Source organism: Primulina huaijiensis, chromosome 12 (genome assembly GCF_012295235.1).
Source record: "Primulina huaijiensis isolate GDHJ02 chromosome 12, ASM1229523v2, whole genome shotgun sequence".
Classification (NCBI taxonomy): Eukaryota; Viridiplantae; Streptophyta; class Magnoliopsida; order Lamiales; family Gesneriaceae; genus Primulina; species Primulina huaijiensis.
Window position 1 is genome coordinate 3,974,726 of NC_133317.1, and position 13,223 is coordinate 3,987,948.

Below are 13,223 nucleotides of genomic sequence, written 5' to 3' on the forward strand. Positions count from 1 at the left end.
GATGGCTAATAACCAAAGAGTAGGTTTGACTAATTTATTTATTTTTTTTTTTTTTTTTTTGAGATAAGTCAACTTCATCTATATTTATAATAATAAATAATATTTTTAATATGAAAAATAATTTTTTCATGGATGATTAAATCCATCTCACGAAATTGACTTATGAGATCGTTTCGCGAAAATTTATATTATGATGAAATAGACCGCTTTTCAAGGTCGCATTGTGTTTTATTTAAGCAATTTCTCATCCGAATAACAATAACAATGAAGGTCTAAAAGCATAGACAAAGAAGTGAAGGTATGAGAAGAAACTATTTCGTGATATAATTTTGTGTTTTTCTTTATATGCAAAATTTGATCGAACAAATGATGGTTTATAAATTGTAATGCATCTAATAAGATATGAGACGAGATCTTGAGATCGAAACTCAATTATAACAAAATATTTTTATTTTAATTAAAAATTTAACAACTCAACCATCATGATTCACTCAGTCCGCATGAGTTTTCAGATCTGAAAATTCCCATTTCCCGTAGATCTCCTCCCTGGCCACGGTGGAGAAACCCAACAGCCACTCCACTCTCAGTCGTGGAAGACTTCGTATTCACCTCAAGCGTCGTCGAGCTTCGTGAACATGTTTGTATACCGGATTGCAAAAGATGACCCATTGATTAAAATTTAAGCCCAATAGTTTGTTTCCTTAATCTGCCATATTTTGAAAGACTTGAAATGGTATGATTTTAACCAAGACAAAAACTTGTGTGAGACCGTCTCACGGGTAGTATTTCGTGAGACAGATATCTCATTTGAGTCATCCATGAAAATTATTACTTTTTATGCTCAGAGTATTACTTTTTATCGTGAATATCAGTAGGGTTGAACCGTCTCACAGATAAAGATTCGTGAGACCGTCTCACAAAAGACATACTCTTTAACCAATGGGTGGTTCGAGGGGGTGGAAGCTTACATTATCACAAGTGGGGTGGCGATGGCCTTCGTCGGCGAATGGTGGATTCTTTGTGAGGAGAAAAATGGTGGAAGTTTTTGTGAGGTCAAGAACTCGGGAATTGAAAATTTTGAATTCTCAGTCATTTTGGGATTTCAAAAATAGTTATTAAACAATTTCAGAATTTAAAGAAACAAAAAACGTCAGACCGTATCTTAATTGACAGGTTCAACGATACCAAGAGGACCATCCAAGTTTATGCTCTCAAATTATATAATCAATTTAACTATTTTTTATTACCATGAAAATATAAATATATAGTTTAAAAACTAAAATTTTAATCTTTAACCATGGCGTATTCTTAATTCTCGTACAAACTTGTTATATGGCAATTACAAGTTCAATTATACTGCATACAAGAAGAACGTAAACCATATTTTATATATAATTTTAATAAAACAATATTTCAGATGAAATTGAATATTCACAAATATTAGAATTTTTTACTAGGAGATATTTAGTCCATTAAATTTTCGATCAAATAAANTTTTTTTTTTTTTTTTTTTTTTCTGAATAAAGATGTTTGGATTTCCTTTTTTTTTAAAAAAAAAAAACACTATCATGCGGACTTGAACTATCGTAAATCAAAATATCTCAATTTCACATCCGTCGCTTGTATATACACACGAGCACCGGTTTTTGTGATCGACCGTATCGTTGGACTTGCTACGGATTTCGAGCCTTCGAATCTCGACGATATCTTGTTCGTATTTGTGTGAAAACCCTAACCCTAGTTTCTTCAAACTTTCTTTCCGGAATTCAATCGCTTAGGTAGCTGTAGCTTCGAGGTTCGATTCTTATCTTACGTGCTGTATTCAATTTTTTTGTTAGCGTGCTCTCGTATTTACGACGTTTTTATGATTTGTGCTTATTTCTACGTAATTGGTTTTTGACCCTTTTAGCGATATTACGGAGTTCCAAATGTTTAGTTTTTCGGAATCGTGGTAGGTTTTTTTTGGAAGAAATCCTAGATTCAACAAGTGCGATAATATGTGGTTTATATTGCAGTTTTCTTCAAAATTTGTTATGAAGTTGAAAATATAGGAAAGTTAGTAAAATTTTTTTAATGAAAAAACTTGTCTCGAGAGATTGAGGCTGTTATATAAATCAACGGTTTTGTTCTAAAATCCCTTTTTCTTTCCGCCCTTTTATTTTCCTGTAATTTCACTGCGCTTGGTGCGTATGGTAGTATTTCTGTGAGCTAAAGAGTCTTAGCAAATCTTGTTTGGGCATGTTATATGATGATTCTATTTTTCTGACAGTTCCTTTTTCCATTTCAGATGGCATCTAAGCCTGTCATTACTGAAGCTATTGCACTTACAGAGAAGAAAATGGATATGACGTTGGGTATGCTTTTATTTTAGCTTTTTGTTACAGTTATTTGTGTTAACACAAATAATCTATTATTATGTTGCTCATGTCCTGTGCTGTTACTTTTGATACAGATGATATTATTAAAATGTCGAAGACTAAAGATGCTAAGCCTAAGAAGCAAAGAGTTTCGGTGAGATTCGGTCTTTGATTTTTCTCGATCCTTTTCTTTTTCTGCTGAGAATTTTTTTACACATCTGGATCAATAATTCCTTATTCGATTACGACAGAATCGGAGTCAAAAGTTTGTTAACAATGCTACCCAAGATAAATCAACAAGACTGAGAAAATTTATGGATACCAGATCCTCCGTTAGACAGGTATAAACAAGGCAGAAGATATCTATTCCATCAGTTATAGGCATTAACAGTTATTTATTCTATGATATGAGTGGTTCATCTGATATCTTATTCTCCTTTGATAGGGAGTGCTTGCTCGGAGGAGGTCAAACTTTCAAGGAAACCAGTTTCCTTTGGCAACTGAGGCTGCTAGAAAGGCTGCAGCTGTGCCTGTTCGCAATAGAGGTTTTAACAGAAATAGGACTTTCAGTGTTAATAAACCAAGGTAATTTATGCTCACTAATTAACGGGGCTGTTGCTCTATTATAATTCTTTTGAATGCATAGTTATCGTTTCAGATATATTTTTTTGATTTGGTGCAGGTAATTTTGGTTAGTCGTCGTTCATTTTGTGGTGTGCCACTGCTTGTCTGTTTTCAAAAGCATCAGTTACCGGTCCTGCATTCTGTGGGTGTAAGGGCATTGTCTGGTGCTTTTGAATGTTCAATGTCGACACGTAAACCATTCTCATTCGGCCAAGCTAATCTTTTGGAAGTAGTATTCATCACATTCATGTGTGTAGGAAATGTTGAGTTGGCTTTTGATGGAGGGGGAGTTGATTTGCTGTTGAATGAGTCTATGAAAGTTAACTGTTGACTAACAGAGTTGCATACAATATACAGTTGATGCCATGGTGCAATTATTTGGTTTGTTACTGAATATGACGTTCATACTTCAGTAACACCGATATTTGTTGTTGGTGGTCTGTGACAGATGCAACATTGTAGAAATGTGACCTTATTTCAAGTGTAATCTCGCTGATGATTCTATACCATAGCTAACTTCTGATGCTACAAATAGGTCCTTTTGCTTTGAAACTCATATGCCAACAAGCTTGTCCCATTGGGGGTGGAAAATCAAGTTGATACGGGAAAACTCTCTCTTGTACCTTAATATGGTTCCCATCGGAAGCTGCTCATGTGTAGCATGTTGGACAATTATTATCTAGACTCCTTGCTCTTTTGTTGTTTGATGATAGTTTCCGTACTGGCATTGCTTTGATGGTTTGGGTTCTGAATTGCTGTTACATTGGAAACTAATGGTTACAAACATATGCTGTAGTGGCTTTTGAGCTTGGGATGAATTCTCAAAATAATGAATTAGATGGTGCATTTTGGAGGTTGCATGTTAGTTTGTGAAGCTATTTTTCAAGAAGCTTGAGCAGCATGTGTAGTCAAGCTGAATTTTCTCATGTTATTGGTAAAAATTGATACTGAAAAGCCGGTTTAAGCTGTGGTACTTCTCGTGGTGGTTCTGTTCTGCTTGTCAAGTTTCATCTACTGTTCCTACGAGTCATTTGCATATCAGACCGTTTAGGGAGGGATTATTTCCTGCTTCCTGAAGAGTGTTTCTTTATATGCTGGTCAGAATACAAGTTTTTTAATGAATAAAAAGATATGAGATCCACTTTTGATTCTGGTATGGTTTATCTTGCTCTTGTTGGTTCAAGCTGAAGGTTGCATCTACCATGATTTCTGACTGCCATACCAATATTTGTCTCATGATATTGGATGCCTTCAATACCCTGGTTAGTGTTGTGCGATCATTTTCAATTTTTGTTTCCAATCATGCTTTGTTCCATGTATGCAGGGTCGGTGCCCCACCAGTTCAGAATGCTTCCACTCGAGGTGGCTTCACTGTGAATGTATGTATACTTCTTTATATCCATAAACATCACACACATTCTTAAAGAAGGGCAAATTTTTTTCTCTCTTGTCATTAATCCTCATCATTTGGGCTTTACTGGAGTAAAATTTGAATTTGGGATCCTAAATTCTATTTTGTAATTGCTCGCAGAAACCGGCGCATCAAGCAAATGCTGTGGCCAAGCAGAGGACTCAAACGTTAGACTCACTGTTTGCTAACATGAAGGAGCAGAGGATGAAGGTGTTTTCCAAACCGAATAATGTAGGAAAAAGAAACGTAGTTGATCAACGTACCGTGCCATGGGTGAGGGGTCGTCTCCAGTATTAACTATCATGCGTTAGCCAACCTGTGGTCCATGGAGCTATGTTCGCAGTAAAGATCACTCTCTTTGGTTTAAAATTCTGTCTTTCTTTGCGTCTTACATGCAGTATTGACAACTATGATATTATCTTTTCTATCGAATGATATCTTCGTATAGGTAGTTGGCTTATTTGTTTTGTGTAATTGAATCTGTTAAACTTCCCGACGTTCGTGCATTGAGACTGTTATCTTGGAAAATATTGAATGGATAAATAATAACACAAGCTGCCGTTAGAAATATTTTAAATTTATATTGTTATAAATATAATGTTTTTATTCTTGGTATTGTGGCTATGTAGTATGGATTTCATCATAAATACTTGATGGGTTTATTTTTCCAATCAAAAAACAAGAACTTTCGAGATTTGCCTTTACTCCAATCCCTAAGGAGTGGGGCAAATTTCTTCTGAGTCCCACTCTGTCATCTTGCAAATACCACTGCCACAAAATACGGGTCGGGATGCCCTAATTAAAGGTCCTTTTTTCATCGAAGGAAAAACATTACTTGAGCCTAGAAAGATCGTAGTTTAGGAAAAGTTGATAAAAAAATCTGTTACAATTATTTTATTTGAATAACCACTTCGTTTTAAAGAAAAAATGTTTTCTTCTTCTTCTTCTTCTTCTTCTTCTTTTCTTTTTACAAAGAGAGGGATTTTCTTTTACATTCGGAGCTTCTGATATTTGTTGACAAGTACATTTAATGTTTCAAAATCAATAACAATGGAATAAGGTTCTTCCTTATTGTTATGGGCAATGTCAAATTCCTTCAGAGATCAAGGATCAATTATTCCCACGATGTATTAGAAAAACTCTTTTTGAAATTAATATCTTCGAGCTGAATGCCGATTTACTCACATCACACTCATAAATCAATTTTTGAAAATACACTCGTCGCATGCAGTTCCATCTTAGTAATTTGTTAATATTTATAAGAGTTTATTTTAAGTGCTTCTAAATTTTTAGTCAATGAAATGTTTAGAAATTTTATGTGAAAATTGAGAAACACTTTAAATAAACTCTTGCAAACACTACCTTAATCTTACGGATCAACTTTCGTGTTTTTCTTACTCATTCCAGTCTCTTGAATAAGAGCTAGAATATTTGACGACTGTCGTCGTAAATGTCAACTTCTGTATCATTTAAATTATTGAAGCAACGCACAATCTAATCTAAAATTCAACAAAAAATGTATAGATCAAAATAATTTGCAATAAACTTAAAATAAATATACACTAAAAAAAATTAATTAATTGATCTCATAATCAACTTACTGAAGGTCATTTTCGGGATTTTAAATTATTTTCAACCGCCTTGTCCTTCTCCACAGCCCGCCAATAGACAGTACTCCCACACACTCAACAGAGCTCGACATTAATGGATTCCTCCACAATCCGATACATCTTGATCCTCATTCTAGTCATGTTTCTCCACCCGATTTCGTCGTTGAATTACCCTCAACAACTTGTTGACGAACTCTATCCTGAACTCGAGAGTAATGGAAGCGAATCCAGATCGATCCCCGTACGAAATCTGAATCCTCTGGCCCCGGCATTGTTTGTTATAGGAGACTCTTCTGTGGACTGCGGAACGAATAATTTTCTCGGAACTTTTGCTCGGGCTGATAGGCTTCCGTATGGAAGAGATTTTGATACTCATCGGCCCACTGGAAGGTTCTGCAATGGAAGGATTCCTGTTGATTATCTGGGTAGTTTGAATGCTCTGTTTCTTGATTATTTTGTTCTTCTTCGGGTTTTGTTGAATGAGAAATTCGTTATGGACCTATAGTGGTTTAATTACTGCGGTTCATTTTGAAAGCTTGGGCTTGGATGCAGCTAGAATTATCTTTCGGGGTGGACAAATTTATCTTTTTTCAGAAGAACTACAATGAAATATGAAATTTTTCCCACTTTCTAGGTGTTCTTGGGATGACGATATGGAGTGGAAAACTAATTTTAGAAGATATACTATTGCAATTTGAAATCTTTTTTACATTCCTTAGTTTTTTTTTGAATCAGCATTCCCAAGTTTATGTGAACCACATCACTAAAATGCCCACCTTCTGGATGTTCTTGGGTGATGATGTGGGGTGGAATCCGTGGAAACTGGAAAAATATTCATGTTCTTTTGTTTCTTGTTGAACATAAATTTTAAAGTTTTGCCTTCTATTCTTGAATCTTTATTATGAAGTTGGATTGAATTAATGATTACATGAAGTGGAGATTCTTGGGCTTCAACAATTCAGTGCCATGATTTCGGGAATGCACTTCTTGATTTTTGTTTCTCTTTATTCTTACCATTTTTTTTTATTTATATGGCTTTAACAGCATTGCATCTTGGACTGCCATTTGTGCCCAGTTACCTAGGGGAGACAGGCTCGGTGGAGGATATGGTCCAAGGAGTCAACTATGCCTCTGCTGGTGCAGGGATCATCTTCTCCAGTGGCTCTGAATTGGTAAAAAATTTCCTTCAAAACAGCAATTTAATATATTTTTTACTTCAACATTCGAACTGACAATAAGTATTTTAGATAGTATGACTGAAACTTTGATGAACTTGGTAAATTTCACCGTGCTCTTTAACTTCACTGTATTATGTTACAAGATGCTGCGATTTCTCTTATGATAAAAAGCTAATACAGTTGTCCAAATGCATCGCATCTCACAATTTTATTGCCCTTAATTAAAGCTCATGATGTTCAAGAACCAAATTCTAGTGCATCGTTTAGTTCTATATACTGACTTCATATTTATTGAGTAGCAACAGCCAACAATCGTTCCAACTGTCTTATGTTGCCGCACTGATCAGAACGCAATGCTTGCGCTGCGATGTGATTTAGAATTTGAATTGGACCATTACCACAACGCAATGGCAGATACTCGGTCTTACAATCTCACTATTATTCTGTTTTGCCAAACTTCTACAGGGGCAACATATATCCCTCACTCAGCAAATTCAGCAGGTTATGGATACATCTCAACAATTCATTCTTAGTATGGGTGAGGATGCAGCGTATGATCTTATCTCAAACTCCATATTCTACATTTCAATCGGAAGCAACGACTATATACACTACTATCTCAGAAACGTATCTAGTGTACAATCTTTGTATCTGCCGTGGAGTTTCAACCAATTTCTCTCTCAAACAATGAAGCAGGAGATTAAGGCAATAAATTTATATTCTTTAACAAACTACATGAAGTTTAAAGAGTTTTACATTTTGATGGAAGGCTTACTATTACACCACTTAATCAACGTGGCACCAGATCCATTTGAATGTCATATAATGATTTTACGTCATCAAAAGGCGAAAATCTAGCTAGAGCTAGCCTGAACTCAATTTACTCTTATCTTGCAGAATCTGTACAATACAAATGTTAGAAATGTGGTTGTGATGGGACTAGCCCCAATAGGATGTGCTCCATATTACTTGTGGATGTATCAAAGCAAGAATGGGGAGTGCATCGAGACGATCAATGACATGATACTGGAGTTCAACTTTGCTATGAGATTCATAATAGAGGAACTTAATCACGAACTTCCCGAAGCCAACGTGATATTTTGTGATGCATTTGAAGGCTCTATGGACATTATAAAGAATCACAACCGTTATGGTAAGAATTCATGATTCTTGATATCATTTTAATGAACAAGTTTTCGCAACATTTTGTCAAATGCTATTTTAAATAGCCGCCCTTTACAGGATTTAGTGTCACGACTGATGCATGCTGTGGCTTCGGAAAATACAAAGGGTGGATAATGTGCATTTCCCCCGATATGGCTTGCGGTAATGCTTCTAGTCATATTTGGTGGGACCAATTTCATCCAACGGATACCGTCAATGAGATCCTAGCAGATAACGTTTGGTCCGGGGTTCACACGAGCATGTGCTACCCCACAAATTTGCAGGACTTGTTAGCCAAGAAAGGTAAAAGATGATCCGAAAAGTCGACTCAAGACATTTGTAGATCTTGAATTCTTAATATAATAAAATTCTCTGTGCAAATAATACAGATGAGAAGTATGTTAACACCCCTTGGATTTATAAGTTTGTCAATTTTTTGCTTCATTTGTTAGAGCTCATTGAAACGATGTACATAGAAAGAAGTCTGCACATTTCATACTATGACTGGTTACTGATCAGTTGAAAAGCTAGTCGACAATTTCTTCTTCCTTTTCTGATCTCAGCACATAACTAGGAAATGCAGTTGTCAAGTCCCTGAAATGGAAAAGCACACACTCTCTTAGCTGCACTGACCCGACTCTGAAAAATTTATGAATCTAGACTCTAGAGCTACGTGATTTTTGACAACACTGGATTTTTCATGGAAGAAGTTGAACTTTACAAGGGCGTTCCATGTTTTGAAACTTAAATCGAGAGGTTTTCGAGATTTGATATTGGTTTTCCATGGAAGAAGATGTGATTTGATTATGTTCATTGAATAATGATGGTTGAGATCAAGAATTACTTCAAGTAAGGAATTGTCTCGTTCTTTAACAATGATGGTTTCCGACCAACGAAGTCTTTCCACTCTTCTAAGTCTATCTTGCCATCTCTTTCTGAATCTTCTTCCTCAAATGTCTGCACAAAATATAGCACGTTTTAACTTTGTTTATTTGCATTCCACACCCCCATCCCCAGTAAAATATCCAAAAAAGACCTTACATAAATAACATAAAAGAACAATATTTGACAGGTTACATGCCTTATCTATCATGTCTTCAATAATGTCATCAGATAGGATCAAGTTTGTCTCAGTAAGCAATTCTGTGATCATCTTCTTTATCCCTTCTTTTTGGATGAAGCCAGTCTTCCCGATGTCGTGTATCTTAAATGCGACTGTAATATCAGCAACAAAAAAAAACGTTTCTTTAAATCGTGCCATGCTCATATGCATCCATTTTAGTGCAATAAAATTGAACTAGGAAAGGTACTATTGAGTCCATACAAATGGCTCTCTCTTCTTGAGGAGTACTGGGATGGAATATGCTCAATGATCTGATGAACTCCCCGGAATCTATCACGCCGTCGTGTTTCGAGTTTAACATCTATTGAACCAGGAACAACACGGGAGCACGTCTTCAAACAACATAGAATTAGCAACAACTTTCTATATTTCATTTTCTACATATTGAAAAACAACTTTACATGCTACAATATACTCTTAATATATATATTGTTTTTTTTTACATTTTTAGTCATTTTCCAACGTGGAGCTAATACGACATAAATATAATGTTGATGTGTGTAGTTCAACATCAACACTCTCAATGAAAATTGACTAAAAAGACCAAAAATAAAAAAATATATGACTAAAACTGAAATTTCTTTTGCAAAATGAAAAAATAGCTATAGATGTTAAATTAGTTCACTTTCGTTTTTTCTTAATATATATATATGAGAAAATTAGCTAGTGCTGAATTAAATTCGTCATAATATATTTATATGACGTTTTTTTTTTTTAATTATATATGGATTATATTTATCGAGAATTAATTAAAATTCGAGCATGTATTTTCATTTGCCAAATAAAATGGTAATAAAATGACTGTCGTTTCATTTATCGCTTCCAACTGTTACTGGACAAACCCTCTGAGCTCGATTCCCCACAACCCTAACCCTCGAAAATGAACGAGGAAACACAAAAGTTAATCGAAGAAACGGTTTTGGAAATCCTGAACAATTCAAACATGGACGAAATGACCGAGTACAAAGTCCGAAAATCCGCATCAGAGAAGCTGGAAATGGACCTTTCGGAACCCAGCAGGAAGAAATTCGTCAGGCAGGTTGTGGAGTCATACCTCCGAGAACAGCAGGCCAAGGCTGAGCAACTGGAGGAGCAGGCGGAGGAGGAGGAGGAGGAGGAAGAAGATAACAGTAAAAAAAGAGGTGATAGAGAGTATGATGATGAAGGTGGCCTAGTAATGTGCCGCGTGAGTCTTTTTTTTATACGAAGAAATTCTCTGTTTATATCAAGTCTTGAATTTTATATTTATTAGTTTTTATCAATTAATTGAAGGGAGTTTCTTGAATTGAGGATTTGCATAATTCTTCCCTGTTCACTCGTATGCGTTAGAGCTATTTATGCTTCATCTGATTATGCGATATATGTAGGTCTTTTTAGCACCTGTTTATTGGTTTTGACTGATTTATAATTTTAATTTGTGATGGTGAAGAGCTGAGTCAAGAGGGGACCAGATGAGCTAGTTTATGTGTTATGTGGTTAAAACTTGTCATTTTTAGAAACATTATCATCCCTGAAATATGGAATAATTTTGTCCATGCGGGTAAAACCACTTTGCTGCTCATGGTGTTTTTGATAATCTCCTTTGTTTTTCTTTAGTTTTAGGGTTTCAGACAATATGAAAATGTTGATGGTCAATGAGTAGTGGTGGTGGGAGTTGGCTGCAAGCTCATGGATTTTAAGGATCAGATGGATTCAATTTAGCATAATTTGATCGGAGCCTTCACAAACGATGTACTTTATACATCAAATTGATCCTGATAACAATGAGGAGATGAATTCCTTGTGGACTTTCTACGGGGATTCATTTGGTCAAGGGATTCCATGTACATGATAAGCTAGCCCGGTAAAATTTTGTTTTACTAGCTGTTAGGTCGATCTTAGAATTATGTTTTTCATCAACTTTAGAGTTAAGTAATTGCCACTTATGCAACCTAGGGTGGTTCCATGCAATTGAAGGATGTTATGTAGTTGTGCAAAACTTGTTCTTCTTCCTAGACTTTCAAAGCACGTTCATACAAATACCATTTGTTTGTTTTAGATTGGTTTTCTTGAAGCTCACAATAAATTTGTTTTTCTTTTTTCAAAGAACTTCCTCTATACTTCTATTTTCAGTTTTATTCATATGATCTTTGAAACGCGTGTGTTGCAGAATATATAGTCATCATAAATTTATCTTTTTGTAATATTCTTAAATTTTGTGATATTTGTTCATTTTTTAGTTACTTTGGTCCTTGAACTTTTCGTTTAAGTAAATTTTTTTTTTATCTCTAGTTGTCGAAGAGTAGAAGGGTAACTATATCTGAATTTAGAGGGAGGACTTTGGTATCAATTAGGGAGTATTACAACAAAGGTGGCAAAGAGCTTCCATCAGCTAAAGGTACTTATTTCTCGTGGATGTTTTACTACTGAAGCTTATGAGTTACTTGCATGTGAAAATCGTTTCTTTGTCCATGCTGTGTTGATTTTTTTCCTTATTTTTACCTCCCCGTAATATGCAACTAAATCTACCATAGAGATGTCTGATATGGGATCAAAAAGATGAAATTTAATTGTTGAAATAATATTCTCCCGTCTGCATCTTGTGTATTGGCAGTATCATTTTGATTACAATTCTTTGAGTGCCCTCTGATGATTTCTCTGGTATTTTGTGATATTTACGACTTTATGCATTTGAGTATCTTTACAGCTTATTCTATAAATATTTTATCTTGTGACATGCTATTCATATACATTATTATTTTATCTTTTTATTTATTGAGAATGGAAAGTGCCCATTATGAAGCTAAAAAGTAAAAAACTAAAATGACAATAATTGTGAACGGCTGAATGAATGATAAACTTGGACCAGTTTTTCTCCCTTGTGCACTTTTTTGTCTCTGTCATGCATCAACAATTGAATTTACCAAAATAAATATTTCTATTAATCGTTCAGTTGAAGTTAGAATGTCAATTGATTTTTCGTATATTATTAATCAAGTTCCAAAAAAGCAGCATCATGTTTCAATCGTTCTTCAACGATTACTGATCACCAACATTTTATTATGCTGTCACCTGCTAATGAATATGCGACATCTTTTAGCTGCTTGAAACTTTTTTTTATGTGCTGAAACCCTTAGAACAAGGTGAAACTTTGGATATATGGGCTTGCAGGAATAAGCTTGACAGCTGAGCAGTGGGCATCCTTCAAGAAGAATGTACCCGATATTGAAAAGGCAATCAAGAAAATGCAATCTATGTGAACTGAAAGGCGACTTCAACTAAAGAAGACGGTATGTCTACGTCTGTCCTTTGAACATTGAAATCTGCATCGATTTTGTGTTGTGATACTACAGCATTTTGATTTTGTGGGGGTTTGATCGCTATAATATAAATATAGCATGTGTCGTATGTTCATTTCCTAGCTTTTTAAGTTTGCCTTGGTGCATCATTTGTTTACTCTGGCTCAATCAACGGAGATCAGCGTCAGCCTATTCATGGAATCAGCATGAAATCATTGATGAAACACATTAAAAAGATAAAATACTTCTCAATCATGAAATCATTGGTGAAACACATTAAAAATGTATTAAAAAAAACTCGATAATCAAGCAGACATCAAGAAAGGACTAATGCATCACCAAATATTTAACTTAGTCTGCGGCCAAAAGAAATATCAACAGGAGACAAACCAGACTCGGTTCCCATCACGATGACCACGTTCCCTTTTCCCTCCTAGGAGTTGAAATTGCTGCAACCCTTATTTGCTCGATTATCGCC

General features: G+C 35.2%; 4 protein-coding genes across 6 annotated transcripts; 3 read left to right on the top strand and 1 right to left on the bottom strand.

Annotated features, from left to right (window-relative positions):
- The first annotated feature begins 1,596 nt into the window (after positions 1–1,596).
- LOC140989878 (uncharacterized) lies at positions 1,597–4,889 on the top strand. 2 transcript variants are annotated; one of them, XM_073459374.1, is made up of 7 exons: positions 1,597–1,795; positions 2,288–2,354; positions 2,453–2,511; positions 2,609–2,698; positions 2,803–2,942; positions 4,306–4,360; positions 4,513–4,889. In XM_073459374.1, exons 2-7 carry the CDS (start codon positions 2,288–2,290, stop codon positions 4,687–4,689), a joined length of 588 nt encoding a protein of 195 aa, XP_073315475.1. In that variant the 5' UTR covers positions 1,597–1,795; the 3' UTR covers positions 4,690–4,889. The 2 variants fall into 2 exon arrangements, with proteins under 2 accessions (XP_073315475.1, XP_073315476.1); XM_073459375.1 differs by having other exon boundaries at positions 1,608–1,778.
- A 915-nt stretch (positions 4,890–5,804) lies between these two features.
- On the top strand, positions 5,805–8,874 carry LOC140990584 (GDSL esterase/lipase 7). Of its 2 annotated transcripts, none has more exons than XM_073460341.1 (5): positions 5,805–6,427; positions 7,047–7,174; positions 7,646–7,885; positions 8,078–8,333; positions 8,410–8,503. In XM_073460341.1, exons 1-5 carry the CDS (start codon positions 6,097–6,099, stop codon positions 8,427–8,429), a joined length of 975 nt encoding a protein of 324 aa, XP_073316442.1. In that variant the 5' UTR covers positions 5,805–6,096; the 3' UTR covers positions 8,430–8,503. The 2 variants fall into 2 exon arrangements, with proteins under 2 accessions (XP_073316442.1, XP_073316441.1); XM_073460340.1 differs by having other exon boundaries at positions 5,808–6,427; positions 8,423–8,874.
- Positions 8,872–9,768, bottom strand: LOC140990126 (calcineurin B-like protein 4). Its single transcript, XM_073459707.1, has 4 exons — positions 9,669–9,768; positions 9,426–9,559; positions 9,189–9,301; positions 8,872–8,938 (listed from the first exon to the last, which is right to left on the bottom strand). The coding sequence occupies exons 1-4, from the start codon at positions 9,766–9,768 to the stop codon at positions 8,872–8,874; spliced, it is 414 nt and encodes a 137-aa protein (XP_073315808.1).
- A 476-nt stretch (positions 9,769–10,244) lies between these two features.
- LOC140989357 (RNA polymerase II transcriptional coactivator KELP-like) lies at positions 10,245–12,902 on the top strand. Its single transcript, XM_073458559.1, has 3 exons — positions 10,245–10,653; positions 11,739–11,844; positions 12,618–12,902. Exons 1-3 carry the CDS (start codon positions 10,348–10,350, stop codon positions 12,704–12,706), a joined length of 501 nt encoding a protein of 166 aa, XP_073314660.1. The 5' UTR covers positions 10,245–10,347; the 3' UTR covers positions 12,707–12,902.
- Positions 12,903–13,223: the final 321 nt, after the last annotated feature.

Bases quoted from the DNA above. Each gene is read 5' to 3' on its own strand.
- LOC140989357 (XM_073458559.1), top strand. From the start codon at position 10,348: ATGAACGAGGAAACACAAAAGTTAATCGAAGAAACGGTTTTGGAAATC. The intron at 10,654-11,738 runs GTGAGTCTTTTT...TTTTATCTCTAG, and splicing joins GTGGCCTAGTAATGTGCCGC to TTGTCGAAGAGTAGAAGGGT. The intron at 11,845-12,617 runs GTACTTATTTCT...ATGGGCTTGCAG, and splicing joins AGAGCTTCCATCAGCTAAAG to GAATAAGCTTGACAGCTGAG.
- LOC140990584 (XM_073460340.1), top strand. From the start codon at position 6,097: ATGGATTCCTCCACAATCCGATACATCTTGATCCTCATTCTAGTCATG. The intron at 7,886-8,077 runs GCAATAAATTTA...CTTATCTTGCAG, and splicing joins CAATGAAGCAGGAGATTAAG to AATCTGTACAATACAAATGT. The intron at 8,334-8,422 runs GTAAGAATTCAT...CGCCCTTTACAG, and splicing joins AAAGAATCACAACCGTTATG to GATTTAGTGTCACGACTGAT.
- LOC140990126 (XM_073459707.1), bottom strand. From the start codon at position 9,768: ATGTTAAACTCGAAACACGACGGCGTGATAGATTCCGGGGAGTTCATC. The intron at 9,560-9,668 runs GTATGGACTCAA...CTGATATTACAG, and splicing joins TCAAGAAGAGAGAGCCATTT to TCGCATTTAAGATACACGAC. The intron at 9,302-9,425 runs GCATGTAACCTG...TATTTTGTGCAG, and splicing joins TTGAAGACATGATAGATAAG to ACATTTGAGGAAGAAGATTC.
- LOC140989878 (XM_073459374.1), top strand. From the start codon at position 2,288: ATGGCATCTAAGCCTGTCATTACTGAAGCTATTGCACTTACAGAGAAG. The intron at 2,355-2,452 runs GTATGCTTTTAT...CTTTTGATACAG, and splicing joins GAAAATGGATATGACGTTGG to ATGATATTATTAAAATGTCG. The intron at 4,361-4,512 runs GTATGTATACTT...AATTGCTCGCAG, and splicing joins GAGGTGGCTTCACTGTGAAT to AAACCGGCGCATCAAGCAAA.